The 27,799-nt window shown below is 41.4% G+C and overlaps 1 protein-coding gene across 1 annotated transcript in view; it reads right to left on the bottom strand.

Moving 5' to 3' along the window:
• The window catches only part of LOC137562094 (mucin-3A-like), a 173,652-nt gene that overhangs the window by 105,397 nt on the left and 40,456 nt on the right, over positions 1–27,799 (bottom strand). The window contains exons 17-26 of the mRNA XM_068273431.1: positions 27,475–27,522; positions 25,165–25,209; positions 22,980–23,027; positions 22,353–22,397; positions 16,904–17,011; positions 13,605–13,680; positions 10,779–10,886; positions 8,411–8,488; positions 6,117–6,194; positions 3,540–3,737 (exon numbers count right to left, since the gene is read on the bottom strand). Coding sequence (XP_068129532.1) covers positions 3,540–3,737; positions 6,117–6,194; positions 8,411–8,488; positions 10,779–10,886; positions 13,605–13,680; positions 16,904–17,011; positions 22,353–22,397; positions 22,980–23,027; positions 25,165–25,209; positions 27,475–27,522 — 832 coding nt within the window. The remainder of the gene's footprint in view (positions 1–3,539; positions 3,738–6,116; positions 6,195–8,410; positions 8,489–10,778; positions 10,887–13,604; positions 13,681–16,903; positions 17,012–22,352; positions 22,398–22,979; positions 23,028–25,164; positions 25,210–27,474; positions 27,523–27,799) is intronic.

The raw sequence follows: 27,799 nt of genomic DNA on the forward strand, positions 1-27,799 counted from the left end.
ACAAACAACACATTACTTGCCCCACCAGGAATCAGAACACCCTGGACCATTGCTACACGGTCCTCAAGAAGGCGTATAAACCTATTCGCCAGGCTCCCCTGGGCAACTCTGACCACTGCCTAATCCATCTAATTCCAACCTACAGAAGGCACCTTGAATCATCCAAGCCAGTCCTCAGGACTGTGAGAAAGTGGACAGAAGAAGCTAACCTACAACTACAGGCCTGCTTTGACTGCACAGACCCTCGAGACAGCCTACCTGGAGGAATGGACAGAGAACGTCATCTCCTACATCAGCTTCTGCGAGGAGCTGTGCATCCCCACAAAAACCTTCAGGGCCTATCCTAACAACAAGCCCTGGTTTAACGGCAAGTTACGCCGGCTCCGGAAAATCAAGGAAGAAGCACACAAGTCCGGGACACCAGAGGAATTCAAGGCATCCAGATACACCCTCAAGCGTGAACTGAGCGCAGCAAAGAGGGACTACTCCAACAAGCTGGGGCTCCGCCTACACTCAAACAACACACGGGAGGCCTGGCAAGGTCTTAGGGCAGCCACAAATTTCAAAACTTCTCCCCAACATGCACACCCGAGCTAGCAGAAAAACTCAACGAATTCTACTGCAGGTTTGAACATCAACCAACCCTGGTAGGAGATCTGAGGGCCAACCACTGGGCACCCTCCATACCCACCCCTCCTAGTACTGGTAGTGCCCTCCCAGAACCAGCTGTGGTCCAGGCGACAGACGTACTCAGGCACCTCCGGAAACTTAATCCTAGGAAAGCCTCTGGCCCAGACGGCGTGTCATCCATGTGCCTAAGATCCTGCGCTAGCCAGCTAGCCCCGGTGCTGACCTCCATTTTTCAGAATCCCCTGTCGGCTGGCAAAGTACCCTCCTGCCTTAAAAGGTCCACCATCATCCCACTACCCAAAAAAACAGGTGTCACGGATCTCAACAACTACAGACCTGTGGCCCTTACCTCAACGATCATGAAGATCCTTGAAAAACTAGTCCTCACCCATCAGAAAAACTCCACTAACGCCCTCTTAGACCCACTTCAATTTGCATACAGGGCAAACAGGTCCGTAGAGGATGCCATCAACATCAGTCTGGCATACACTATGGAACATCTGGACAGACCCAACACCTACGCCAGGATCCTCTTCCTGGACTTTAGCTCTGCTTTTAATACGATCTGCCCGAACATCCTGTATAACAACTTAGCGCAACTTGGGCTTGATGGTAATCTCTGCACATGGATCAAGGACTTCCTCACAAACAGGACGCAACAGGTCAAACTTGGTAGCTGCCTCTCCAAAAAGAGGACCACAAATACTGGCGCCCCCCAAGGCTGTGTACTGTCTCCGATCATGTTTTCCCTGTACACAAACAGATGCACCTCAACCGCTGACTCCGTTAAGGTAATTAAATTTGCGGACGACACCACCATCCCTGGTCTCATCAGTGAGGAGGACGAACGCACCTACCGCAGTGAGATTGAGCGAATCTGCAACTGGTGCAAGGACAACATGCTTGTCCTAAACGCTGCAAAGACAGTCGAGTTGGTTATCGACTTCAGGAAACGCCCCCACCCCCCCCCTCAGCCCGGTATTCATCGAAGGCACTGAAGTCACCAGAGTATCAAGTGTTCGGTTTCTGGGCACTACCATCACCAACGACTTGAGATGGAGTGAAAACACCACTAAATGCCAAAAGAAGGCGCAGCAACGGCTGTTCTTCCTAAGACAACTCAGGAAGTTTGGGATGCCGCAGGAACTGTTATCAAGCTTCTACACTGCCACCATTGAGTCAATTCTGTGCTCATCTATCATCGTGTGGTATGGTGGAGCCACCACGAGCGACAGGTACAGACTTCAAAGAGTAATCAAGGCAGCGGAAAGAATCATTGGGTCACCCCTGCCACCTCTGGACCTCCTCCACGCATCCAGATTGAAAACAAGGGCATACAGGATCACAAATGACCCGCACCATCCCGGCAGCCGCTTCTTCAACCGCATGCGCTCAGACCATCTCTACAGGGCTATTTCCACCAAAACCTCCAGGCACAGGAACTCCTTTTCCCCCCAAGCAGTGTGCCTTCTGAACTCAAGTCACACACACAGAAAAACGAAATAGAACATCTGTGACCCAGGCCTAAATAAATATGTACTTTTCCATGGTTCAGCACATATTTTTTGCACTACAATGACCTAAAGTCTTTGTCTGCACATGTTTTGCCTGCACTAAGTTGTTTTAATGTTCTTTGTCTGTTCGCCATTGCATGCTTTGCACTACTATGTTTTTGCCGCTTTGTACTATGCTCTATGCCGATGTGTACCACAAACAATTCCGAGTGTGGCAACTGCTGCACTTGGCGAAATAAATCTGATTCTGATTCTGATTCTTGAATAAAAAATAGGCAGCATATCATTACACTACATAATTAGACACCTCATTATTTCCAACATAATTAGGCCTGATTGTCCTCATATGTAATAGGGAGGCAGCATATGGCTACTAAAAATAACATAATGAGGCAGCTTATAATCCTCATATAAACCCCTCAAACAGCATAATGTGACAGCATGTACAACCCCCCCCCCCCCCCCTTCATAACATGTAAAAGCATGTATACTCTAATGAAAAAAAAAACTTCTCCCCCATATTGTGTGAACCCTACACCTACCAACCAATGTCCAGACTTTGTTCCTCTCAATATTGGAGAGTTGACAGTGGATCATTTCTATTTACGTGCCCTCCTGTAATTGTCCCAACACTGGTCCTAAACACAACCACCAGAGTCTCAAGCTTCTACCGCTGTCCACTGTTCCTTCACATGACTATGGTGAGGACATAAGACTGAGGAGCTGCAAGCAGGCACAGGGAGAGGTGCGTATATTTATCTCACACTTCATTAAGGATTCTTCATGGAACTTGACTCTGGTTATCCCTGCTGCTTGTCCTGGTACTGAGAATGAGTGGCTTTGGTAGCATTGTACTAGACCCCGAAGTGTCCCCTGCCTTTTTCTAAAGCTCTGGCACTATTAATATGACAGCACATCTTGAACCTGTGAGACCATCTAACAGTGGCGTAGCTAAAGAGCTGTTGGCCCGATGCAAGTTTTACAATGGGGCCCCCCAAGCACTCTATACATAACAATTGATACGGCGCACCAAAACCTGCCAATGGCAACTGCAGTGTCAGAGGTGCAAGAAGGGGATGGGGAACAGCTTGTTAGTGATTATCACTATGAAAAGTATTTATAGAAGTGATTATTATGAGCACATGACCAATAGAGAGCTAATGCTGTAGTTGAGGGAGGGCCCTCTGGGGCCTCTCTGGCCAAAGGGACAAATGTGGTCGCTACCTCTCCACCCCCTATTGCTACGCCCCTGCCATCTAGTGATAATATTGGTACAATGTTTCCTGGACCTTGCCACATGACTGTGCTGCTTATAAACAGTATGTGGCTTCATGTTTGCTACTGTTAATTCTCTTTCAGTACTTGAATCTGTGTTTTTTGGTACTTTAAGCTCACCTGTAGTACAGACTTCTGAAATGTCTCCTTCAGTACAAGGGTCTGTTGTTGTTGTAGGAGAAGTTGTTGGGTCTGTTGTTGTTGTAGGAGAAGTTGTTGGGTCTGTTGTTGTTGTAGGAGAAGTTGTTGGGTCTGTTGTTGTTGTAGGAGAAGTTGTTGGGTCTGTTGTTGTTGTAGGAGAAGTTGTTGTGGTTGTCACTGAGAATAAAAAAAAATGTTGATATGTTAATGAAGTGTTTAGGAAAATAGCTAAAATACTGAAGCTAAAAAATGTAGATATCATTTTACCCCAAAAGAAGAAAATGGAATAAGTTGTTGATTTTATATTGCACCAAGTAAAACTGAACATCACTCACTTCTACAATGACCCTTTTTTTCTGCAACATAGTCTTCAGCTTTGAAGCACCAAAAATTGTCTTTGGCAAAAACTTTTATACTCGTCTGATCTAAACTGAGCATTAATCAGTGTCTGGCATTGCATCGTGATGCATTTCATGACCCTCACCCTAATTCTATGCACCACAGTATGCAATACAAATAATGGAATCAATTTCCAGCTGTCTGGAGTTTGGGTCAAAATTGCAAAATCAAGCCTAGAAACCAGAAAGGTATAATTCTACTGCTCAGTCCTACTCCTGGATACAGTAAAAAAAATAGAATCTTAAATCACAACCCAGCTCTACTTCTAGGTAAAGTAATTAAAAAGAAAACTAAAATCTTAAATTTAAAATTTAGGCATATACGGTAATACAGAGAACACAACTCTGCAGCAAATCCTCTTGAATAACAAATAGGCAGCATATCATTACACTACATAACTAGACACCTCATTATTTCCAACATAATTAGGCCTGATTGTCCTCATACTGTATGTAATAGTGAGGCAGCACATGCCTCCTACAAATAACATAATGAGGCAGCTTATAATCCTCATATAAACCCCTCAAACAGTATAATGTGACAGCATGTACACCCCCCCTCCCCCCACCTTCATAACATGCAAAAGCAGCATATTCCCCTTAAACTACATAATTAGACAGCTCATCCCTTCCAACGTAATTAGGCCTGATTGTCCTCATATGTAATAGCGAGGCAGCATATGCCTCCTAAAGATATCATACATTCATGAATACTATTATACATTCATTTATTATAGAGCATGTATACTCTATAATAAAATAAAATCCCTTTTCCACCATATTGCATGAACCAAATACCTACCAACTAATGTCCAGCCTTTGTTTCCCTCAATATTGGAGAGTTGACAGTGGACCACTTCTATTTACCTGCCCTCATGTAATTGTCCCAGCATTGGTCCTAAACACAGCCTCCAGAGTCCCAAGCTTCTTCTACTGTCCACTGCTCCATCACATGACTATGGTGAGGACATAAGGCTGAGGAGCTGCAAGCAGGCACAGGGGGAGGTGCGTATATTTATCTCACGCTTCATTAAGGATTCTTCATGGAACTTGACTATGGTTATCCCTGCTGCTTGTCCTGGTACTGAGGATGAGTGGCTTTGGTAGCATTGTACTAGACCCCTAAGTGTCCCCTGCCTTTTTCTAAAGGCCTGGCACTATTAATATGACAGCACATCTTGAACATGTGAGACCATCTAGCAGTGGTGTAGCTAAAGAGCTGTGGGTCCGGATGCAAGTTTTACAATGGGGCCCCCCAAGCACTCTATACATAACAATGGATATGGTGCATCAAAACCTGTCAATGGCAACTACAGTGTCAGAGGTGCAAGAAGGGGATAAGAAACAGTTTGTTAATGATTATCACTATGCAAAGTATTTACAGAAGTGATTAAAGTGAACCTCTGGACTAAAAATCGACTCCGCAGCACTGAAAAGGCTTGGTGTTTATTAACAGTTTCACAGCATCAGAACTTTGTTTCTCTTATACAAGCCTCATTTTTAGCTGCACAGAAGAAAACTGCTCGGGCTTTTTTCCCCTGATGCTGTGCAAAGTGTGATGGGATTTTTTGATGTTGTTGTTCTTGTTCTGCTGTTTTGGTGCAATTTTTTTTTTTTTACATTTTGAATTTGACATTTGAAGCCTAGTGTGTGCAGCTGGGAGGGGTAATCAGGACACAGGACAGTTGGAACGGTGTCTCCTGCATCTTGTCACCTCCTTTCAACCAAAAAGATGGCTTCCCCCATGACAAAGATGGCAGCCCCCATGAATCACAAACATTTGCCTGTTCTTTTAAAACAGGGTGGGTAAGAGATTAGATTACTTATCTATTCTAATTAGCATATTTAATGTAACTTGATGACAGTATGTTTGTTTAGGCTGAAGTTCCCCTTTAATATGTGCACAGGACCAATAGAGAGCTAATACTGAGGTTGAGGGAGGGCCCTTCGGGGCCTCTCTGGCCAAAGGGCCCAATGCGGTCACTACCTCTGCACCCCCTATTGCTACGCCCCTGCCATCTAGTGATAATATTGGTACAATGTTTTCCTGGTCCTTACCACATGACTGAGCTGCTTATAATAGTATGTGGCTTCATGTTTGCTACTGTTAATTCTCTTTCAGTACTTGAATCTGTGTTTGTTGGTACTTCAAGCTCACCTGTAGTACAGACTTCTGAAATGTCTCCTTCAGTACAAGGGTCTGTTGTTGTTGTAGGAGAAGTTGTGGTTGTTGTCACTGGGAATAAAAACATAGTTGATATATTAATGAAATGTTTAGGAAAATAGTTAAAATAACGAGGCTAAAAAACGTAGATATCATTTTACGCCAACACAAAAAAATTGAATAATTTGTCGATTTTATATTGCATAGAGTAACAGTGAACATTAGTCACTGACCGACATTTTACAATGACCCTTTTTTTAACAACATAGACTTTAGCTATGAAGCACCAAAAATTGTCTTTGGCGAAAAATGTTATACTCGACTGACCTAAACTGAGCATTAATCAGTGCCTGGCATTGCATCCTGATGCATTTCATGACCCTCACCCTAATTCCATCCACCACAGTATGCAATATGAATAATGGAATCAATTTCCAGCTGTCTGGAGTTTGGGTCAGAATTGACAGGATTGAAGGAGGTAAGGGAGGAGAAATAGGCAGGAGTCGGATGTGGTGGGGAGGCGGGGGCGATAGAGTGGAGGAGAGAAATATCCCTGTTGTAATTTTGTTGATAAAGTAGTTAGATAGGTCAGTGGCTGAGAGGGTGGAGGTTGGGGGGGGGGAGGTGTGGGGTTAAGTAGGGCATTGAAGGTGGCAAAAAGACGACGTGGGTTGGAGGTTTGGGTAGCGATCAGGTGAGTGAAGTATATCTGTTTGCTATCAGCGAGGGCAGTATGGTACGTCTGCAACTTGGTCTTGTAACCCAGGAAATCATGGTTGTGGCGGGATTTCCTCCATTTGCGTTCGGCAGCCCGTGTCTCATTTTGTAGTTTTTTTGTGAGGGCAGTGTGCCAAGGCTGGGGGTTGGGGCGACTGTTGGTACGAAAAGTCAGGGGAGCAGCATGGTCTAAGGCTGTGGAGAGGTTACTGTTGTATTGAGCTGCCGCTTCGTTGGGGCAGGCCTAGAAACCAGAAAGGTATAATTCCACTGCTCAGTCCTTCTTCTGGATAGAGTAAAAAAAAAAATAGAATCTTAAATCACAGCCCAGCTCTACTTCTAGGTAAAGTAAATAAAAAGAAAACTTAAATCTTACATTTAAAACTTAGTAGGCATATAATACAGACAACACAACTCTGCAGCAAGTCCTCTTGAATAACAAATAGGCAGCATATCATTACACTACATAACTAGACACCTCATTATTTCCAACATAATTAGGCCTGATTGTCCTCATATGTAATAGGGAGGCAGCATATGGGTACTAAAAATAACATAATGAGGCAGCTTATAATTCTCATATAAACCCCTCAAACAGCATAATGTGACAGCATGTTCAACCCCCCCCCCCCCTCCTTCATAACATGCAAACGCATGTATACGCTAATGAAAAAAAAACCTTCTCCCCCATATTGTGTGAACCCTACACCTACCAACCAATGTCCAGACTTTGTTCACCTCAATATTGGAGAGTTGACAGTGGATCATTTCTATTTACGTGCCCTCCTGTAATTGTCCCAACACTGGTCCTAAACACAACCACCAGAGTCTCAAGCTTCTACCACTGTCCACTGCTCCTTCACATGACTATGGTGAGGACATAAGACTGAGTAGCTGCAAGCAGGCACAGGGGGAGGTACATATATTTATCTCACACTTCATTAAGAATTCTTCATGGAACTTGACTCTGGTTATCCCTGCTGCTTGTCCTGGTACTGAGGATGAGTGGATTTGGTAGCATTGTACTAGACCCCTAAGTGTCCCCTGCCTTTTTCTAAAGCTCTGGCACTATTAATATGACAGCACATCTTGAACCTGTGAGACCATCTAACAGTTGCGTAGCAAAAGAGCTGTTGGCCCGATGCAAGTTTTACAATGGGGCCCCCCCCCCGAGCACTCTATACATAACAATTGATACGGCGCACCAAAACCTGCCAATGGCAACTGCAGTGTCAGAGGTGCAAGAAGGGGATGGGGAACAGTTTGTTAATGATTATCACTATGCAAAGTATTTATAGAAGTGATTATTATGAGCACATGACCAATAGAGAGCTAATGCTGTAGTTGAGGGAGGGCCCTTTGGGGCCTCTCTGGCCAAAGGGACAAATGTGGTCACTACCTCTGCACCCCCTATTGCTACGCCCCTGCCATCTAGTGATAATATTGGTACAATGTTTTCCTGGACCTTGCCACATGACTGCGCTGCTTATAAACAGTATGTGGCTTCATGTTTGCTACTGTTAATTCTATTTCAGTACTTGAATCTGTGTTTGTTGGTACTTTAAGCTCACCTGTAGTACAGACTTCTGAAATGTCTCCTTCAGTACAAGGGTCTGTTGTTGTTGTAGGAGGAGTTGTGGTGGTTGTCACTGAGAATAAAAACATAGTTGATATATTAACCACTTCAGGATTCTGCTTACGCTTAACTACGCCCCTGAATCCTGAAGTGGATTGCATGGGGCCGTTCCATGTCAGTTCACGGAGGGTGTCTCCGTGAACACCCTGCGAGCCGCCGATCGCGGCTCGCAGGGTAAATGTAAACACGCGGGGAAGATGTTCCCCGGTGTTTACATATATACGGCGCTGCTGCGCAGCAGCGCCGTAGAGGAGATCGGCGATCCCCAGCCTATGATTGGCCAGGGATTGCCGGCATCTGATAGGCTAAAGCCTATCCTATCCGGCGCAGGACGGCTTTCCGTCCTGCGCCGCGCACATGGGACGGGAGAGGGAGGGAAGGAGGCAGAGGGAGGACTAGTGCTGCGGAGGGGGGCTTTGAGGAGCCCCCCCCCCCCCGCTAGGCACAGCAGCCGGCGGCGATCAGACCCTCCCAGCAGGACATCCCCCTATTGGGGAAAAAAGGGGGGAAGGCTGATCGCCCTACCTGATTTCTGATCTGTACTGCGGGCTGAAGAGCCCCCGCAGCACAGATCAGCCAAACCACCCGGAATCCGGAAGTGGTTAATAAAATGTTTAGGAAAATAGTTAAAATATTGAGGCTAAAAAACGTACATATCATTTTATGCCAACACAAAAAAATTGAATAATTTGTCGATTTTATATTGCATAGAGTAACAGTAAACATTAGTCGCTGACCGAAATTTCACAATCGCCCTTTTCTGAGCAACATAGACGTCACTTCAGCTATGAACCACCAAAAATTGTCTTTGGCAAGTACTTTCATACTCGACTGACCTAAACCGAGCATTAATCAGTGCCTGGAATTGCACCCTGATGAAATTCATGACCCTTACCCTAATTCTATGCACCACAGTATGCAATACGAATAATGGAATCAATTTTCAGCTGTCTGGAGTTTGGGTCAGAATTGCAAAATCAAGCCTAGAAACCAGAAAAGTATAATTCCACTGCTAAGCCCTACTTCTGGATAGAGTAAAAAAAAAAAAAAAAGAATCTTAAATCACAGCCCAGCTCTACTTCTAGGTAAAGTAAATAAAAATAAAAATAAAATCTTAAATTTAAAATTTAGCAGGCATATAATACAGACAACACAACTCTGCAGCAAGTCCTCGTGAATAAAGAAAATAGGCAGCATATCATTACACTACATAATTAGACACCTCATTATTTCCAATATAATTAGGCCTGATTGTCCTCATACGTAATAGTGAGGTAGCATATGGCTCCTAAAAACACCATAATGAGGCAGCTTATAATTCTTATACAAACCCCTCAAACAGCATAATGTGACAGCATGTCCCCCCCCCCCCCTTTCATAACATGAAAAAGCATTTACACTCTAATAATAAAAAAAACCTGTTCCCCTCATGTTGTGTGAACCCTACACCTACCAACCAATGTCCAGACTTTGTTCCCCTCAATATTGGAGAGTTGACAGTGGACCACTTCTATTTACCTGCCCTCATGTAATTGTCCCAGCACTGGTCCTAAACAGAGCTTCCAGAGTCTCAAGTGTCTACCGCTGTCCACTGCTCCATCACATGACTATGGTGAGGACATAAGACTGAGGAGCTGCAAGCAGGCACAGGGGGAGGTACATATATTTATCTCACGCTTCATTAAGGATTCGTCATGGAACTTGACTCTGGTTATTCCTGCTGCTTGTCCTGGTAATGAGGATGAGTGGCTTTGGTAGCATTGTACTAGACCCCTAAGTGTCCCCTGCCTTTTTCTAAAGGTCTGGCACTATTAATATGACAGCAGATCTTGAACATGTGAGACCATCTAGCAGTGGCATAGCTAAGGATCTGTGGGCCCGATGCAAGTTTTACAATGGGGCCCCCAAGCACTCTATGCGTAATAATTTATATGGTGCACCAAAACCTGCCAATGGCAACTACAGTGTCAGAGGTGCAAGAAGGGGATAAGAAACTGTTTGTTAATGATTACCACTATGCAAAGTATCTATAGAAGTGATTATTATGAGCACAGGACCAATAGAGAGCTAATACTGAGGTTGAGGGAGGGCCCTTTGGGGCCTCTCTGGCCAAAGGGCCCAATGCGGTCGCTACCTCTGCACCCCCTATTGCTACGCCCCTGCCATCTAGTGATATTGGTACAATGTTTTCCTGGCCCTTACCACATGACTGAGCTGCTTATAAATAGTATGTGGCTTCATGTTTGCTACTGTTAATTCTCTTTCAGTACTTGAATCTGTGTTTGTTGGTACTTTAAGCTCACCTGTAGTACAGACTTCTGAAATGTCTCCTTCAGTACAAGGGTCTGTTGTTGTTGTAGGAGAAGTTGTTGGGTCTGTTGTTGTTGTAGGAGGAGTTGTGGTTGTTGTCACTGAGAATAAAAACAATGTTGATATGTTAATGAAATATTTAGGAAAAAAGCTAAAATATTGAGGCTAAAAAACATAAATATCATTTTACACCAACACAAAAAAAATTGAATGATTTGTCAATTTTATATTGCACAGAGTAACAGTGAACATTAGTCACTGACTGAAATTTTACAATGATCCTTTTTTGAGCAACATCATAGACTTTATGGCTAATGGAATCAATTTCCAGCTGTCTGGAGTTTGGGTCAGAATTGCAAAATCAAACCTAGAAACCAGAAAGGTATAATTCCACTGCTCAGCCCTACTTCTGGATACAGTAGACAAAAAAAGGAAAATTTAATCTTAACCACTTCCCCTCTCACCCGGACAAGTAACTACATCCCTGCACAATCCCATATCTCCTTGCAGGGACGTAGCTACCATGTCTCTTTCCACTCACCTCCGCCTTCCCCCACTGCCAGTCGTTACCCAGGAGATCAATAACCCCATTCATTGATCTAAGTTCCCATCTGAATGATCCCCACCGTCTATTAGAGGGTGCCACGATTCACAAAAAACAATACTTACACATCCATGCATTACTGTTTTGTTGCATAGTAATACTATGCACAGGAAAGTTATGCATAAAGACATCCTGTGGGCAAATAGTAAATTTACATCTAAACAATTTTTTTTCATTAAAAGACATTTTTTAATATTTAAAATTAACCTCTTACCTCCCATACTCCTCAATAGTTACCAAAAGTATTTTTCTGTGAATATATATATATATATATATATATATATATATATATATATACAGAAAATACATAAATAGTTACCTTAGAGGAGGGACTGAACTTTTTTAATTTGTATGTCAAGAGGGTATATTACTGTTATTTTAGAAATTAAGGAATTATGGAATTGTAATTAGGGATAAACGCAAAACTGAAAAAATGGACCTTTATTTCTAAATAAAAGATTGGCGCAAGACATTGTACTAGGGAAATTTTTTAAATGTTACAATAACCCGGACAAATAGGCAAAAAAAAATGTAGGTTTTAATTATGGTAGCATGTAATATTTTAAAACTGTAATGGCCGAAAACTGAGAAATAATGATTTTTTTTTTCTTATTTTTATTGTTAAAACACATTTAAAATAAAATAATTCTTAGCAAACAGTACCCCCCAAAGAAAGCCTAATTGGTGGTGAAAAAAACAAGCTATAGATTGTTTTGTTCTGATAAGTAGTAATAAAGTTATAGGCCAATGACTGTAAGGAGTGCTGATTGACAGGTAAAAATTGCTCTGTTGTTTTAGGGGGTAAAACGCTTGAGGGGGAGTCGTTAAATCACAGCTCAGCTCTACTTCTACATGCAGTAAATAAAAAGAAATCTAAAATGTTAAATCAATATTTATCAGGCATATAATACAGACACTAAACCCTGTAGCAAGTCCTCTTAAAGGATACCACAACTGAACATGTGTGGTTAAAATGAGTGCAGCACTGTATAGGTTGTAATACGCACATACCGACTGTTCCTCCCGCCCCCCTTCGTCTGCCGCCGTTCACACTCTATACACTCCGGTGTGCGGCGACTTGCTTGACCTCTGCCCCGGACATACTGCGCCCTGTGTGCGCAGTATGTCCTTCCCCCTAATTAATGCTAATTATGTGATGCTCGGTGTAATGGAGCGCACACGCAGCGCAGAGGGGACAGCAGCTTCTGAGCCTCGCACTGTGTGACGGCCAGAAGTGAAGGGGGAAGGACAAACTGTGCACACAGGGCAAGTCGCCGCACACCGGAGTGTATAGAGTGTGAACGGCGGCAGACAGAGGGGGGGCGGGAGGAACAGTCGGTATGTGCGTATTACAACCTATATAGTGCTGCACTAACTTTAACCACACATGTTCAGTTATGGTATCCTTTAAATACAATTATTAGGCAGTATATTCCCCTTACACTACATAATTAGACAGCTCATTATTTACAACATAATTTTCCTGATCATCCTCATGTAATAGCGAGGTAGCATATGGCTACTAAAAATAACATAATGAGGCAGCATATAATCCTCATATAAACCACTCAAATAGCATAATGTTACAGCATGTACCCTACTTATTGCATGCAAAAACAGGTATACTCTAATTAAAAACAATCTTTCTCCTACATATTTCATGAACCATATACCAATCAACCAATGTCCAGGCTTTGTTCCCCTTAATATTGGAGAGTTTACATTGGCCCAGTTCTACTTACCTGCTCTCATATAATTGTCCCAGGACTAGTCCTAAACACAGCCTCCAGAGTCTCAACCTTCTTCTGTTGTCCACTGCTCCTTCACATGACTATGGTGAGGACATAAGACTGAGGAGCTGCAAGCAGGCACAGGGGAAGGTTGTATATTTATCTCACGCTTCAATGACGATTCTTCTTGGAACTTGACTCTGGTTATCCCTGCTGCTTGTCCTGGTACTGAGGATGAGTGGCTTTGGTAGCATTGTAATTGACCCCTAAGTGTCCCCTGACTTTCACTAAAGTTATGGAACTACAGTATTATTATGACAGCACATCTTGAATATGTGAAACCATCTAGTGATAATATTGGTACAATGTTTTCCTGGCCCTTACCACATGACCGAGCTTCTTACAAATAGTATGTGGCTTCATGTTTGCTACTGTTAATTCTCTTTCAGTACTTGAATCTGTGTTGGTTGGTACTTTAAGCTCACCTGTAGTACAGACTTCTGAAATGTCGCCTTCAGTACAAGGGTCTGTTGTTGTTGTAGGAGGAGTTGTGGTTGTTGTCTCTGAGAATAAAAACATGTTGATATGTTAATGAAATGTTTAGAAAAATAGCTAAAATATTGAGGCTAAAAAAGGTAGATATCATTTTACACCAACACAGAAAATTGAAGAATTTGTCGATTTTCTATTGCAAAGAGTAACAGTGAACATTAGTCACTGACTGAAATTTTACATTGACCTTTTTTTGAGCAACATCATAGACTTCAGCTATGAAGCACCAACAATTGTCTTTGGCGAAAGATTTTATACTCGACTGACCTAAACTGAGCATTAATCAGTACTTGGAATTGTACTCTGAACCGTTTTATGACCCTCACCCTAATTCCATCCACCACAGTATGCAATACGGATAATGGAATCAATTTCCAGCTGTCTGGAGTTTGGGTCAGAATTACAAAATCAAACCTAGAAACCAGAAAAGTATAATTCCACTGCTCAGCCCTACTTCTGGATACAGCAGACAAGAAAAGGAACATTGAATCTTAACTACTTCCAGTCCCACCCGGACAAGTAACTACATCCTAGCAAAATCCCATATCTCCTTGCAGGGATGTAGCTACCATGTCTCTTCCCGCTCGCCCGCCTGCCCCCGTACACTCCTGCGGTCGTTACCACTGCCAGTCATTACCTGGGAGATCAATAATCCCATTCATTGATCTAAGTACCCGTGTAAACGACCACCACCATCTATCAGAGGGTGCTGCTATTCACAAAAACCGATATTTACACATCCATGCATTACTTCCTTTTTACGTAGTAATACCATGCATAGGGAAGTTATGCGTGAGGTCATCTACACATTATTTTTTGTTTAATAGTAAAAAAAAAAAAAAAACCTTACCTCCCATACTCCCCAATAGTTGCCAAAAATATTTTTTGTAAAAACACATAAAAAAAAAATAAAATAAAAAAAATAAATATATATATATATATATATATATATATATATATATATATATATATATATATATATGGTTTGCAAAAGTATTCAGCCCCCTTGAAGTTTTCCATATTTTGTCATATTACTGCCACAAACATGAATTAATTTTATTGGAATTCCACGTGAAAGACCAATACAAAGTGGTGTACACGTGAGAAGTGGAATAAAAATCATACATGATTCCAAACAATTTTTACAAATGAATAACTACAAAATGGAGTGTGCATAACTATTCAGCCCCCTCCTTTGATCTGAGTGCAGTCAGTTGCCCATAGACATTGCCTGATGAGTGCTAATGACTAAATACAGCTGCTCTGTGACGGCCTCAGAGGTTGTCTAAGAGAATATTGGGAGCAACAATACCATGAAGTCCAAAGAACACACAAGACAGGTCAGGGATCAAGTTATTGAGATATTCAAAGCAGGCTTAGGCTACAAACAGATTTCCAAAGCCTTGAACATCCCACGAAGCACTGTTCAAGTGATCATTCAGAAATGGAAGGAGTATGGCACAACAGAAAAAATTCCCCTTTATTTCTAAATAAAAGATTGGCGCAAGACATTGTAGTAGGGAAAAATGTTAAACGTTGCAATAACCAGGACAAATAGGCAAAAAAAGAATGTGGGTTTTAAAACTGTAATGGCCAAAAACTGAGAAATATTTTCTTTTTCAATTTTTTCTTATTTTTTATTTTGTTTAAACACATATAAAATAAAACAATTCTTAGCAAAAAGTACCCCCCCCCCCACCAAAGAAAGCCTAATTGGTGGTGAAAAAAACAAGATATAGATTGTTTTGTTCTGATAAGTGGTAATAAAGTTATAGGTGAATGATCGGAAGGAGTGCTGACAGGTAAAAATTGCTCTGTTTTTTTAGGGGGTAAAACTGTTGATGGGGAGTGGTTAAATCACAGCGCAGTTCAACTTCTAGACACAGTAAATAAAAAGAAATCTAAAATGTTAAATCAACATTTAGCAGGCATATAACACAGACACTCAATTCTGCAGCAAGTCCTCTTAAAGAGAACCTGAAATGAATATTAAAAGTCAAAATAAGCATGAACACAACATACTTACCTCCCACGTAGTCTACTCATCAATCTCTTTATCTTCTCCTGCGTCTTGTTTGTCCACTGTGATCAATGGAATTTACTGTCCTCCATTTTTAAAATGACCATTACCCCATAACAGCTTCCTGGTCAGCACACTGTTAAACTGTAATATCGCCCACGTGAGCCATAGGGAAACATGGACATTACCTTGCACATTCAGTTGTAACTGACAGCAGCTGATATATAATTGACTGTAACTGGCATATTTCAGTTCTGACAAAATATTATCAGAACTGGAAGGGATTACTGTTAGAAGAAAATGGTGAGCTTCTGAGAGGAACTGACGGTGAGGTAAGTGTGTAATATTAATTTGCAGCTACGTCATGTGTTTATTTTAAATAGTTTTACTTAGCTCAGGTTCCCTTTAAATAAAATTATTAGGCAGCATATTCCCCTTACACTACATAATTAACAGCTCATTCTTTACAACATAATTAGGCCTGATCATCCTCATATATAATAATGAGGTAGCATATGGCTACTAAAAATAACATAATGAGGCAGCATATAGTCCTCATATAAACCACTCAAATAGTGTAATGTTACAGCATGTACCCTCCTTATAGCATGAAAAAACATGTATACTCTAATTAAAAAAAAATCTTTCTCCTACATATTTCATGAACCATATACCTAGCAACCAATGTCCAACCTTTGTTCCCCTTAATATTGGAGAGTTGACAGTGGACCAGTTCTATTTACCTGCTCTCATATAATTGTCCCAGCACTGGTCCTAAACAGAGTCTCCAGAGTCTCAAGCTTCCACCGCTGTCCACTGCTCCTTCACATGATTATGGTGAGGACATAAGACTGAGGAGCTGCAAGCCAGTAAAGGGGAAGGTTTGTATATTTATCTCACTCTTCAATGATGATTCTTCATGGAGCTTGACTCTGATTATCCCTGCTGCTTGTCCTGGTACTCAGGATGAGTGCCTTTGGTAGCATTGTACTAGACCCCTAGTTGTCCCCTGCCTTTCCCCAAAGGTGTGGAGCTATTCATATCATAGCACATCTTGAATATGTGGGACCATCTAGTGATAGTATTGGTACAATGTTTTCCTAGACCTTGCCACATGACTGAGCTGCTTATAAATAGTATGTGGCTTCATGTTTGCTACTGTCAATTCTCTTTCAGTACTTGAATCTGTGTTTGTTGGTACTTTAAGCTCACCTGTAGTACAGACTTCTGAAATGTCTCCTTCAGTACAAGGGTCTGTTGTTGTTGTAGGAGAAGTTGTTGGGTCTGTTGTTGTTGTAGGAGAAGTTGTGGTTGTTGTCTCTGAGAATAAAAACAATGTTGATATGTTAATTAATTGTTTAGGAAAAGAGCTAAAATATTGAGGCTAAAAAACGTAGATATAATTTTACCCCAACACAAAAAATGGAAGAATTTGTCGATTTTCTATTGCAAAGAGTAACAGTGAACATTAGACACTGACTGAAATTTTACAATGACCCTTTTTTGAGCAACATCATAGACTTCAGCTATGAAGCACCAACAATTGTCTTTGGTGAAAGATCTTATACTCGACTGACCTAAACTGAGCATTAATCAGTACTTGGAATTGTACTCTGAAGCGTTTTATGACCCTCACCCTAATTCCTTGCACCACAGTATGCAATACGGATAATGGAATCAATTTCCAGCTGTCTGGAGTTTGGGTCAGAATTGCATAATCAAGCCTATATGATGATAGTAGCAAAAAGTACAAAAGTACAAGAAACTTTGTTTTTTTCTACCTACATAATCAAGCCTAGAAACCAGAAAGGTATAATTCCACTGCTCAGCCCTACTTCTGGATACATTAGAAGAGAAAAGGAAAATTGAATCTTAACCACTTCCCCTCCCACCTGGACAAGTAACTACATCCCTGCATAATCCCAACTCTCCTTGCAGGGACGTAGCTACTATGTCCCTTACCGCTGGTCCCCGCCTGCCCCCCCCCACACACACACTCCCGTGGTCGTTACCACTGCCAGTCGTTACCCAGGAGAATAATAATCCCATTCATTGATCTAAATACCCGTGTTAATGACCGCCGCCGTCTATTAGAGGGTGCTGCTATTCACAAAAACCAATACTTACACATCCATGCATTACTTCTTTTTTGCTTAGTAATATCATGCATAGGGAAGTTATGCATGAGGACATCTTGTGGGTAAATAGTAAATTTATATCTACACATTTTTTTTTTCATTAAAAGAAACTTTAATATTTAAAGGGACTCCGAGCAGTGCAGAAACTATGGAAACATGCATATCATTTTGAAGCTCTCTTTCTCCTCTTTCCAATGATGAACCGAAATCGAAATCGCAACCACGGCAATTTTGATCGTGAAAATAGCTAAAACTAAAAGGCGTAGGGCGGTGGTTTATACATCATTGGGAAGAGGAGAAAGAGAGCTTCAAAATGATATGCATCTTTCTATAGCTTCTGCACTTTTTGGAGTCCAGCATTTTATTACACAGGACGACTTTTCCCCAGTGTCGGCAGCTCCATTCAGTGCAATGCAATGAAATACAAGGAACCCAGGGGGATATAATTACAAACATCATGCTGGTAGGTGTGAGGATATAATTAACTAGTTGTGGGTATGCTTAAAGGCATGCCCACAGGCACTGCTTGGAGTCCCTTTAAAATTAACCCCTTACCTCCCGTACTCCCCAATAGTTACCAAAAATATATTTTGTAAAAAAATGTGTATATATATATATATATATATATATATGTATATATATATATATATATATATATATATATATATATATATATATATATACATATATATATATATATACACGTAAAGAATATACATGAATACTTACCTTAGAGTAGGGACTGAACTTTTTTAATATGTATGTCAAGAGGGTATATTACTGTAATTTTAGAAATGATGGGCTTGTAGGGATAAATGCAAAACTGAAAAAATGTACTTTTATTTCTAAATAAGAGATTGGTGCAGGATATTGGCCTCAATTCAATATGATCATGCTGGAGATAGTAGGGCAAGAGATAACTTGCTACCACACAGTGAGAGAGTTATCTTATCTATTTATTCCTTAAGTTACCTTCTCTGTAGTTAAGTTACCTTCTCTGTAGTTATTTTCACATGCAGTTAATTAACAGCCTGTCTTTAACTTTATAATTCTGGGGTTATTTTAAGGATTGAAGAGTTAACTTAAAGACAGAAGAGTTAACTTTAGGTTTGCCTGAGGTAAAATGTTTCCTGAATACTACATGCCTTATCACCATGGTGATAACTCTAGAAACGTTATTAAAGACAGGAGATAAGCTTAGTGAATTGAGGCCATTGTACTAGGGAACAATTTTAAATGTTACAATAACCGGGACAAATAGGCAAAAAAAAATTTGGGTTTTAATTATGGTAGCATGTATTATTTTAAAACTATAATGGCCGAAAATTGAGAAATAATGATTTTTTTCATTTTTTTTCTTATTTTTTTTTTTTATTAAAACACATTTAGAATAAAATAATTCCTAGCATAAAGTAACCCCCAAAGAAAGCCTAATTGGTAGTGATAAAAACAAGACATGGATTGTTTCATTCTGATAAGTAGTAATAAAGTTATAAGCAAATGACTGGAAGGAGCGTTGCCAGGTAAAAAATGCTCTGTTTTTTTAGGGGTAAAACCCTTGAGGGTGAGTGGTTAAATCACAGCTCAGCTCTACTTCTAGACACAGTAAATTAAAAGAAATCTAAAATTTTAAAATTTAAATCAAAATTTAGCAGTAATATAATACAGACACTCAACTCAACTCTGCAGCAAGTCCTCTTAAATACAAGTATTAGTCAGCATATCCCCCTTACACTACATTATTAGACAGCTTAAACTTTCCAACATAATTAGGCCTGATCAAACTCACACTGTATGTAATAGTAAGGTAGCATATGGCTACTAAAAATAATATAATAAGGCAGCATATAATCCTCATATAAACCACTCAAATAGTGTAATGTTAAAGCATGTACCCCCCTTATAGCATGCAAAAGCATGTATACTCTAATTAAAAAAAAAATCTTTCTCCTACATATTTTATGAACCTTATACCTACCAACCAATGTCCAGCCTTTGTTCACCTCAATATTGGAGAGTTGACAGTTGACCAGTTCTATTTACCTGCTCTCATATAATTGTCCCAGGACTAGTCCTAAGCAGAGCCTCCAGAGTCTCAACCTTCTGCTGTCCACTGCTCCTTCACATGACTATGGTGAGGACATAAGACTGAGGAGCTACAAGCAGGCACAGAGGGAGGTACGTATATTTTTGTCATGCTTCACTGACAATTCTTCATGGAACTTGACTCTAGTTATCCCTGCTGCTTGTCCTGGTACTCAGGATGAGTGGCTTTGGTAGCACTGTAATGGACCCCTAAGTGCCCCCTGCCTGTTAATTCTGTTTCACTAGTTGCATTTGTGTTTGTTGGTAGAGATGGCCCAAACGGTTCGCCGGCGGACAGTTCCTGGCAAAATTCAGTTGTTCGCGTCCCCTATACCTCATCATTGGCCTAAATTTTGACTCTCTACATCACAGTCAGCAGACACATGGCAGCCAATCAGGCTGCATTCCCCCATGGACTCCCTGCCCTCCTATAAAAATGCAGCAGCGCGGGCCATGTTCTCAATCTCCGGCTGCTGCTTTAGTGAGAGAAAAGGAGAGAAATTGCTGGAGATACGGAAAGCTTTAGATAGGCTGTTGTTAGCTTGCTTCTCGCTGGTATGTATGGCTTAAAGCACCCCAAAAAAGCCCTTTTGAGGGCTAATATTGTTCTGATGTGTTTGTGTGTGTGTGCGTGACACACTGTATACAGCCCACAGTCCCAGCTGGCCCTTTGTTGTCCGCCAGAACACTCTATTACCAGTGCATATTTTTCAACTGTATTTGTGATTGAACTTACTATAGCATAGCTCTCTCTGTGGGGCCATGATGCTCTTTGTACTACATCACAGAGCAGAGTGCAGAGAGGCAGGGAAGCAACATGGGAGAGGCAGGGGAGAGGCAGAGCTGCCATGTTAGAGCTGGGATAGGGCGTTATGATCATTTATAGTGGGCATTTTGCAGGAGTGCCTTTCCTGCAAGGTACACCCCTTCCTCTCGAGATTGCAGACAAGCTAAATTTCTGCAATTTTGGGGGGTGACTGCGGAGTACAGGGAAGGCAAAAAACAGTGCATAGGGGACCCAGAGGAATGTCATCGACCACAGAACATACCTCTGTGTCCCATTAGCCTCCTCCCCCCCGCGCCACCACGCTATAACTAAATATTATATCTAGTGTTGTGTATATTGAAGAGTGCCCTTATAGCCTCATTTATGCAATTAACTTAAAACTGACCATTTACAAAAATTAGATAACTTTTACATGTTTTAGTCCCTATTACACTTCTTTCTTTTTCTTTTTTTAAATACCTGTGTAATGGTAGACCGATTTGCGTTTTCAGTGACTTTAAGCTTACCTGTATTATTACATTCTTCCGAATCACCTTCCCCTTCAGTGCAGGGCTCTGCAAGAAAATGTTGAGATTTATATACAAGATTTGAAAGACAGAATTTGAAGATAACTTCATTCTCTGCTTATGATATTGACAAGTGGGATTTATCAAGTACTTTTTTTTTCCTGAAGTGGCCTAATCAATCCCCAAATTCTAGCATTAGAGTGGGAGACCAAGATTCACAGTTCAGTGGAGCAAGCATCTTACAGCTACGACTAAGGACCAAGGAGGGTCAGAAACGCATCAGCTCTTGTGCTGCCATGTACTATTGTTGTACCTTTTATTGATGATCGAATAAAGATATGGATTTTTAATATGATAAAGGAGTGTGGACAAGTTTTCAGCACAGTGATATGTAGTAAGTTAGAGCAGCTTCTTTTTCTTTTTCTAAGGGTCTTACAACTGGCCTAGGTGGATTCTCCTCAAGTTGATCTCTACACTTTCAAGACACTACTTTTAATGCTAATTGTAACTTAACCTCTCTTAAAACTCTGCTCTCATACATGCACCAAATGCTGACAATAATCATAAAATGATGACAGCACCAACATGTCCAGTTTAAAACTCCATGCGCCCAAACTGATAATTTCTCATGACTCATCAATAAACCCACCTGAGAAAATCATGGCCTGGGCTTAGTGTTATTATCTTATCTATCGTGAAAAAGTAGGCAGTTAAAATCTGGCAGAACGACAGGTTTTGGGCCAATCCATCTCCCCATGGGAGATTCTCAGGGATTTCTTTGTTTTCAACAGCATTTCCTGAATGGTAGTTGCAAAGTCTAACTGACAAAATAGTGTGCAAGTGAGTAGGGAGGCTGGCTGGTATCTGACTATTTTGGCAGTTAAATTGCTGTTCAGGAAATGCTGTTGAAAACAAAGAAAACCCTGAGAATCACCCACGAGGAGATGGACTGGCCCAAAACCTGTCGGTTCTGTCCGATTTTAACTGCCTACTTTTTTTTCGCTATAGTGGTCCTTTAAAAAAAGGCAGTCCACTAACTGGATAACTTTTTTCTTAATTCCCTGTAACATTTTTACATTTATTTTAAATACCTATGTATGATAAACCTAGACTCAGGTTTGCATTTTCTGTGACTTTAATCTTACCTGGAGTACATTCTTCTGAATCACCTTCTCCTTCTGTGCAAGGCTCTGCAAGAAATCATTTGAGAGACTATTCATCACTTACAACTACTTATTAACTACTGTACATACTATGTTTAGTTTTGTGTACACTTAAGAGTATACTTATTATAGCCAGGTTATTGTAATTAACTTGACACTGTCTGTCCTCAAAAAATGGAAACGTTTACGGTAATTATTTATTCCTCATTTCTTATTTTTTAAAATGTATCTGAGATGAGAAGCGTCACAGGTTCCATACTCACCTCGGGCTTCCTTAAGCCCCCGTTAGGGCTGCACATCCCTCACTGTCTCCCTGGGTGACTCCTGTCACCCGAAATTGTCCCCGATAGCCTGGCCAAGTTGCGCTCCATCGCGCATTCGCAGCCCGGCAAGTGCAGATCGCTCCAAGGGACGGGAGTGTGGCAGGGGAGTGTGCCTGGCATGCGTGACGGAGCAAGTCTCAGCCAAGCTTTCGGGGACAATTGCGGGGGACAGGAGTCACCCAGGGAGACAGCGAGGGAGGAGCCGCTTCTCTTCTCAGGTTCACTTTAACTACCTATGTAATGATAGCCTCAGACTCAATTTTGTACTTGCTGTGACTAATCTTACCTGTGTTATCACATTCTTCTGAATCACCTTCTCCTTCTGTGCAAGGCTCTGTAAGACAATGTTGAGATTTGTATTTAACCTCTTGAGGACTGCAGGGATAAACCCCCCTAGTGACCAGGCCATTTTTAGTCAAATTGGCCACTGCAGCTTTAAGGCCAAGCTGCAGGGCCGCATAACATAGCACACAAGTGATTCCCACCCCTTTTCTCCCCACCAACAGAGCTCTCTGTTGGTGGGGTCTGATCGCACCCCCATGTTTATTTTTTTGTGATAAATATTATTGTTGCTGTATTTAAATAAAAAAAAAACCTGTTTCTTTAAATGCCCTCCCTCCCCCAGCCAGCCAATCATAGCGATCAGCTCTCATAGGCTCTCATAGGCTTCACCCTATGAGAGCCGATAGTTCTCTTGTCCCCCAGGGGGACAGCCGTGTCACACGGCTGTCCCCAGTGCAGCGCTGCTGCTCATCGCAGCGCTGCACCATGTAAATAGACGGCGATCACGCCATCTAACAGTCTCCCGAGCGGCAATAGCCGCTCGGAGACTGAAGGCGGGGCGGAACTCCGCCCCCTGAGCAGGAGATGCGCGCGCAACGTGCGCGGGATCTCCTGCAAAACAGAGCAATCGGCGTTAGGCAGTCAATAGGTGAGTATTGGGACTTTTAGATCTCAAACTTATATTTGTTATGCAAAACAAACGTTCTTACACACTCCAAGGAGTTCTGGTTCACTATGAGCTTGCTGGGCAATCTGTAACTCTAGATGTTTCAAGTCCCAATGCACAGTCCACATTAATCCATGCCATGCACTGATGAATATCAACCAATCCAAACCATCTGTATGCATGTTGGATTATTGTGGGTCTGTACAATTGACAAGTTGACACATCATTGCATTCCAGCGGTTCTGGAGGTGTGGACAACAGGGACAACAAAGGATTATTTTCATATTCAGCAAGGATGCATCGTGGGAGACATCATATGCTCACTCCAACCTGAATAATTGCAAATACCTTCTTAAGAAGGCAAACTTTTGTTTTCCATAGCATTTTAGTCAGGTAGGCACTTATTATTTATTTATTTATTGTATTTATAAAGTGACAACATATTATGTAGCGCTTTCGTCCTTTGTAGCCTCTTACACACTCCCAGGAGTTCTGGCTCACCATGAGCTTGCTGGGTAATCTGTAACACTTATATTTCTATGACAAGAATAAAACCACACTTAGACTTCTAGGTACGTGCATTGCATGCATAGACACAAAATATCTTTGACTAAAAGGGAAACGTTAGTACAATAAAGCCACATAGTATATTTTGAGAAGATATTAAAGGGACACTGAGGTGTGCCCGAGTTTAAAAGCATACACTTACCTGGGGCTTCTTCCAGCTCACTGTAGGCGGCGAGGTCCCCTGGCGTCCTCCTGGCTCCTCCCCTTCAGCCACCGCTGGCCGCCGTTACCGGCGACACCCAGGCCGGGTGTCGGGCCAGCTCGTCCTGGTTAATAACGCATGACAGTGCATGTGCAGACCTGTCACGCCGGCTGCCGTGATGACGCGAAGCGGCTGGCATGATGACGCCATGAGTCATTAACCAGGAAGAGCCAGCCCGACACCCGACCCGGGTGTCACCGGGTGACGCCAGTAACGGGGGCCAGCAGAGACTGAAGGAGAGGAGCCAGGAGGACACCGGGGGACCTCGCCGCCTACGGTAAGCTGGAAGAAGCCCAAGGTAAGTGTATTATTTTAAATTTGGGCACTGCTCAGTGTCCCTTTAATCACTTAACCTAACTACCTACTATGTTTAGTTTTGCATACACTGTGCAGAGTGCAGAGTGCGTGATATGGCCACGTTTTTGTAATTAACTTAAAACTTGCGTCCACAAAAATGAGATAACCTTAAATTCTTTAGTCGCCATTACATTTCTTATTTTTAAATACCCATGTAATGGTAGACCCAGACTCAGATTTGTATTTGCTATAAGGTTGCAATTTGCTGTTCCTTGGAGAGGTACAACACAAAACTATTTCAGCACACACCTCTTCATTGCATTTAGGGCTATGATTATGTGCTCACTTCTGCCCAACAAATGTTAGCTGTTTCTTGATGTCCTGCTTTTTTCAATAAAGACATTTTATGCTTAAAACACAATAGTGTGGTCGTTCCTGGAAGAAATGTAATCTTACCTTGATTGCATTCTTCTGAATCACCTTCTCCCTCAGTGCAAGACTCTGTTGAGATTCAAGATTTGAAGAATAGAATTTGAGGAAAATTTGACACAAAAGTTACTTCTCTACTACCAACAATAGTGGGATTAAAAACAAAGGTTTGTATTTTCTGAGATGGCCTGATAAATCTTTAAATTCTAGCACTGGATTGGGAGATGACACTCCATAATTTAGAGGAACAAGGGTCTTACAACTGACCTAGATTTTTTCTCCTTAACTAGATCTCTACACTTGAAAGGCTTACTTTACTGCATTTACTGCTCGCCTAACATATCTCAATGCTCCAATCTAGCACATGCACCAAAAACTGACAATAGTAACATAATTTTGCCTGCAACAACTTTTCCAGTTTTACTACTCCAGGCACGCAAACTGCTAATTTCTCATGACTGATCAATGAAGCCTCCTAAAAAAATCATGATCTAGGCAATGTTTGTTAAAATGGGGGAATAAGACAAAGTAAATATGTAAATACTGTATAGAGATTTCAGATTTCCCATATTTCTGTGACAAGAATAAAAACACACCTACAAAGAAGTGTAGTAGGTAACCACATTGCATGCATAGACACAAAATATCTTTGACTAAAGGGGAAATGTTAGTACAATAAAGCCATGTAGTATACTTGGAGAAGATAATAATCACTTCATTTAAAGAGAATCTGAGGTGGATCAGGTAGCCTCAATCCTCGCCGCTCTCCACCGCTCCTGTGGCCAAATATGAGCCACTTTCACTTTCAATGACCCCTGGAGTAACAACGCTGGAGTAACAGAGCAAAGTGCAGAGAGGCGGGGGAGTGACATGGGAGAGGCAGGGGAGGGGCAGAGCTGCCGTTTTAGAGCTGAGGAACACCCCTAGTGGGCATTTTGCAGGAGTGTCTCTCCTTTAAGTGATGCCCCTTCCCATCAAGATTGCTGACAATCTACATGTCTGCAATTTTGTGGAGTGACAGCGGGGCACAAGGGAGGCAGAGAGCAGTGCATGGGGGACACAGAGGCATGTCAGGGACCAGGGAACATGCCTCTATGTCCCATCAGCCCCAGCCTGCATCACCTTGGGTACACTTTAACTAAATGCTATATTTTGTCTTGTGTACAGTTAACCACTTCACCACTGAGTGGTTTTACCCCCTGAGCACCAGAGTAATTTTCACCTTTCAGCGTTCCATTCATTCATCTATAACTTTATCATTACTTATCACAATGAAATGAACTATATCTTGTTTTTTCCGCCACCAATTAGGCTTTCTTTAGGTGGGACATTATGCCAAGAATTATTTTATTCTAAATGTGTTTTAATGGGAAAATAGGAAAAATGTGGGAAAAAATTAATTATTTTTCAGTTTTTGGCCATTACAGTTTTTTAATAATGCATGCTACTGTAATTAAAACCCATGAAATTTATTTGCCCTTTTGTCCCGGTTATAAAACCGTTTAAATTATGTCCCTATCACAATGTTTGGCGCCAATATTTTATTTGGAAATAAAGGTGCATTTTTTTCAGTTTTGCGTCCATCCCTAATTACAAGCCCATAGTTTATAAAGTAACAGTGTTGTACCCTCCTGACATAAATATTTAAAAAGTTCAGTCCCTAAGGTAACTATTGATGTATTTTTTTTTATTGTAAATGTTTTAATCTTTTTTTAATCACAAAAAAAATGGGAAGTGTGGGAGGTAATGAGTTAATTTTTTGTGTATGAGTAATTCATTTGTATGTGAAAAATGTTTAGGGTGTAGTTTTACTATTTTGCCACAAGATGGCAACAGTAACTTTTTGTTTAATGCGACTAGGAGGCTGGGTAAGCAGAAGCACTAGGAGGCTGGGTAAGTTTTTTTTTTCACAATGATCGCGCTGCTTAGCGGAAAAGCAGCGGATCATTGCGGGGCTTAGATCAACGAACGGGAATGGATTTTCCCGTTCATTGATCTCCGGGCGAGCGACGGGCGGCGTGTTTACATGCGGGAGTGCGCGCTAGAGCGAGCGGGAGCGCGGGCAGCGGCGGGAGCGCGGAAAGTACGGATTTCTCCGTCCCTGGGGGTTAAAGGATGGAAAAAGGGACGGAGAAATTCGTATGGGCGGGGGTAAAGTGGTTAAGTGCGCACTTATAGCCATATTTTGGTAATTAACTTAAAACTGTCTGTCCTCAAAAAGTATATGTATATATATATATTGTATTTGTTTAGTCCCCGGTAAATTTCTTCTTCTTTTTTTTTTTTTTGTAAATACCTTTGTAATAGTAGACCAGTTTGTTGTGACTTTAATCTTACCTGTGTTATTACATTCTTCTGAATCACCTTCTCCTTCAGTGCAGGGCTCTGCGAGAACATGATGAGATTTATATTCAAGTTTTGAAAGAGAGCATTTAAAGATAACTTCACACAAAAAAATATATTTCTCTGCTTATAATAGACACAAGGGGGATTTATCATAAAGTTATTTTTTTTTCCCCGAGATATCCTGATCAATCTCCAAATTCTAGCACTGGCTTGACCAAGCTTTATAGTTCAGTGTAACAAGAGTCTTACAACTGGCCTATGTGGATTCTCCTCAAGTTGATCTCTACACTTTAAATAAATTACTTTTAATGATTAA

The sequence above is a fragment of the Hyperolius riggenbachi genome, chromosome 3, assembly GCF_040937935.1.
Source record: "Hyperolius riggenbachi isolate aHypRig1 chromosome 3, aHypRig1.pri, whole genome shotgun sequence".
In the NCBI taxonomy this organism is placed as follows: domain Eukaryota; kingdom Metazoa; phylum Chordata; class Amphibia; order Anura; family Hyperoliidae; genus Hyperolius; species Hyperolius riggenbachi.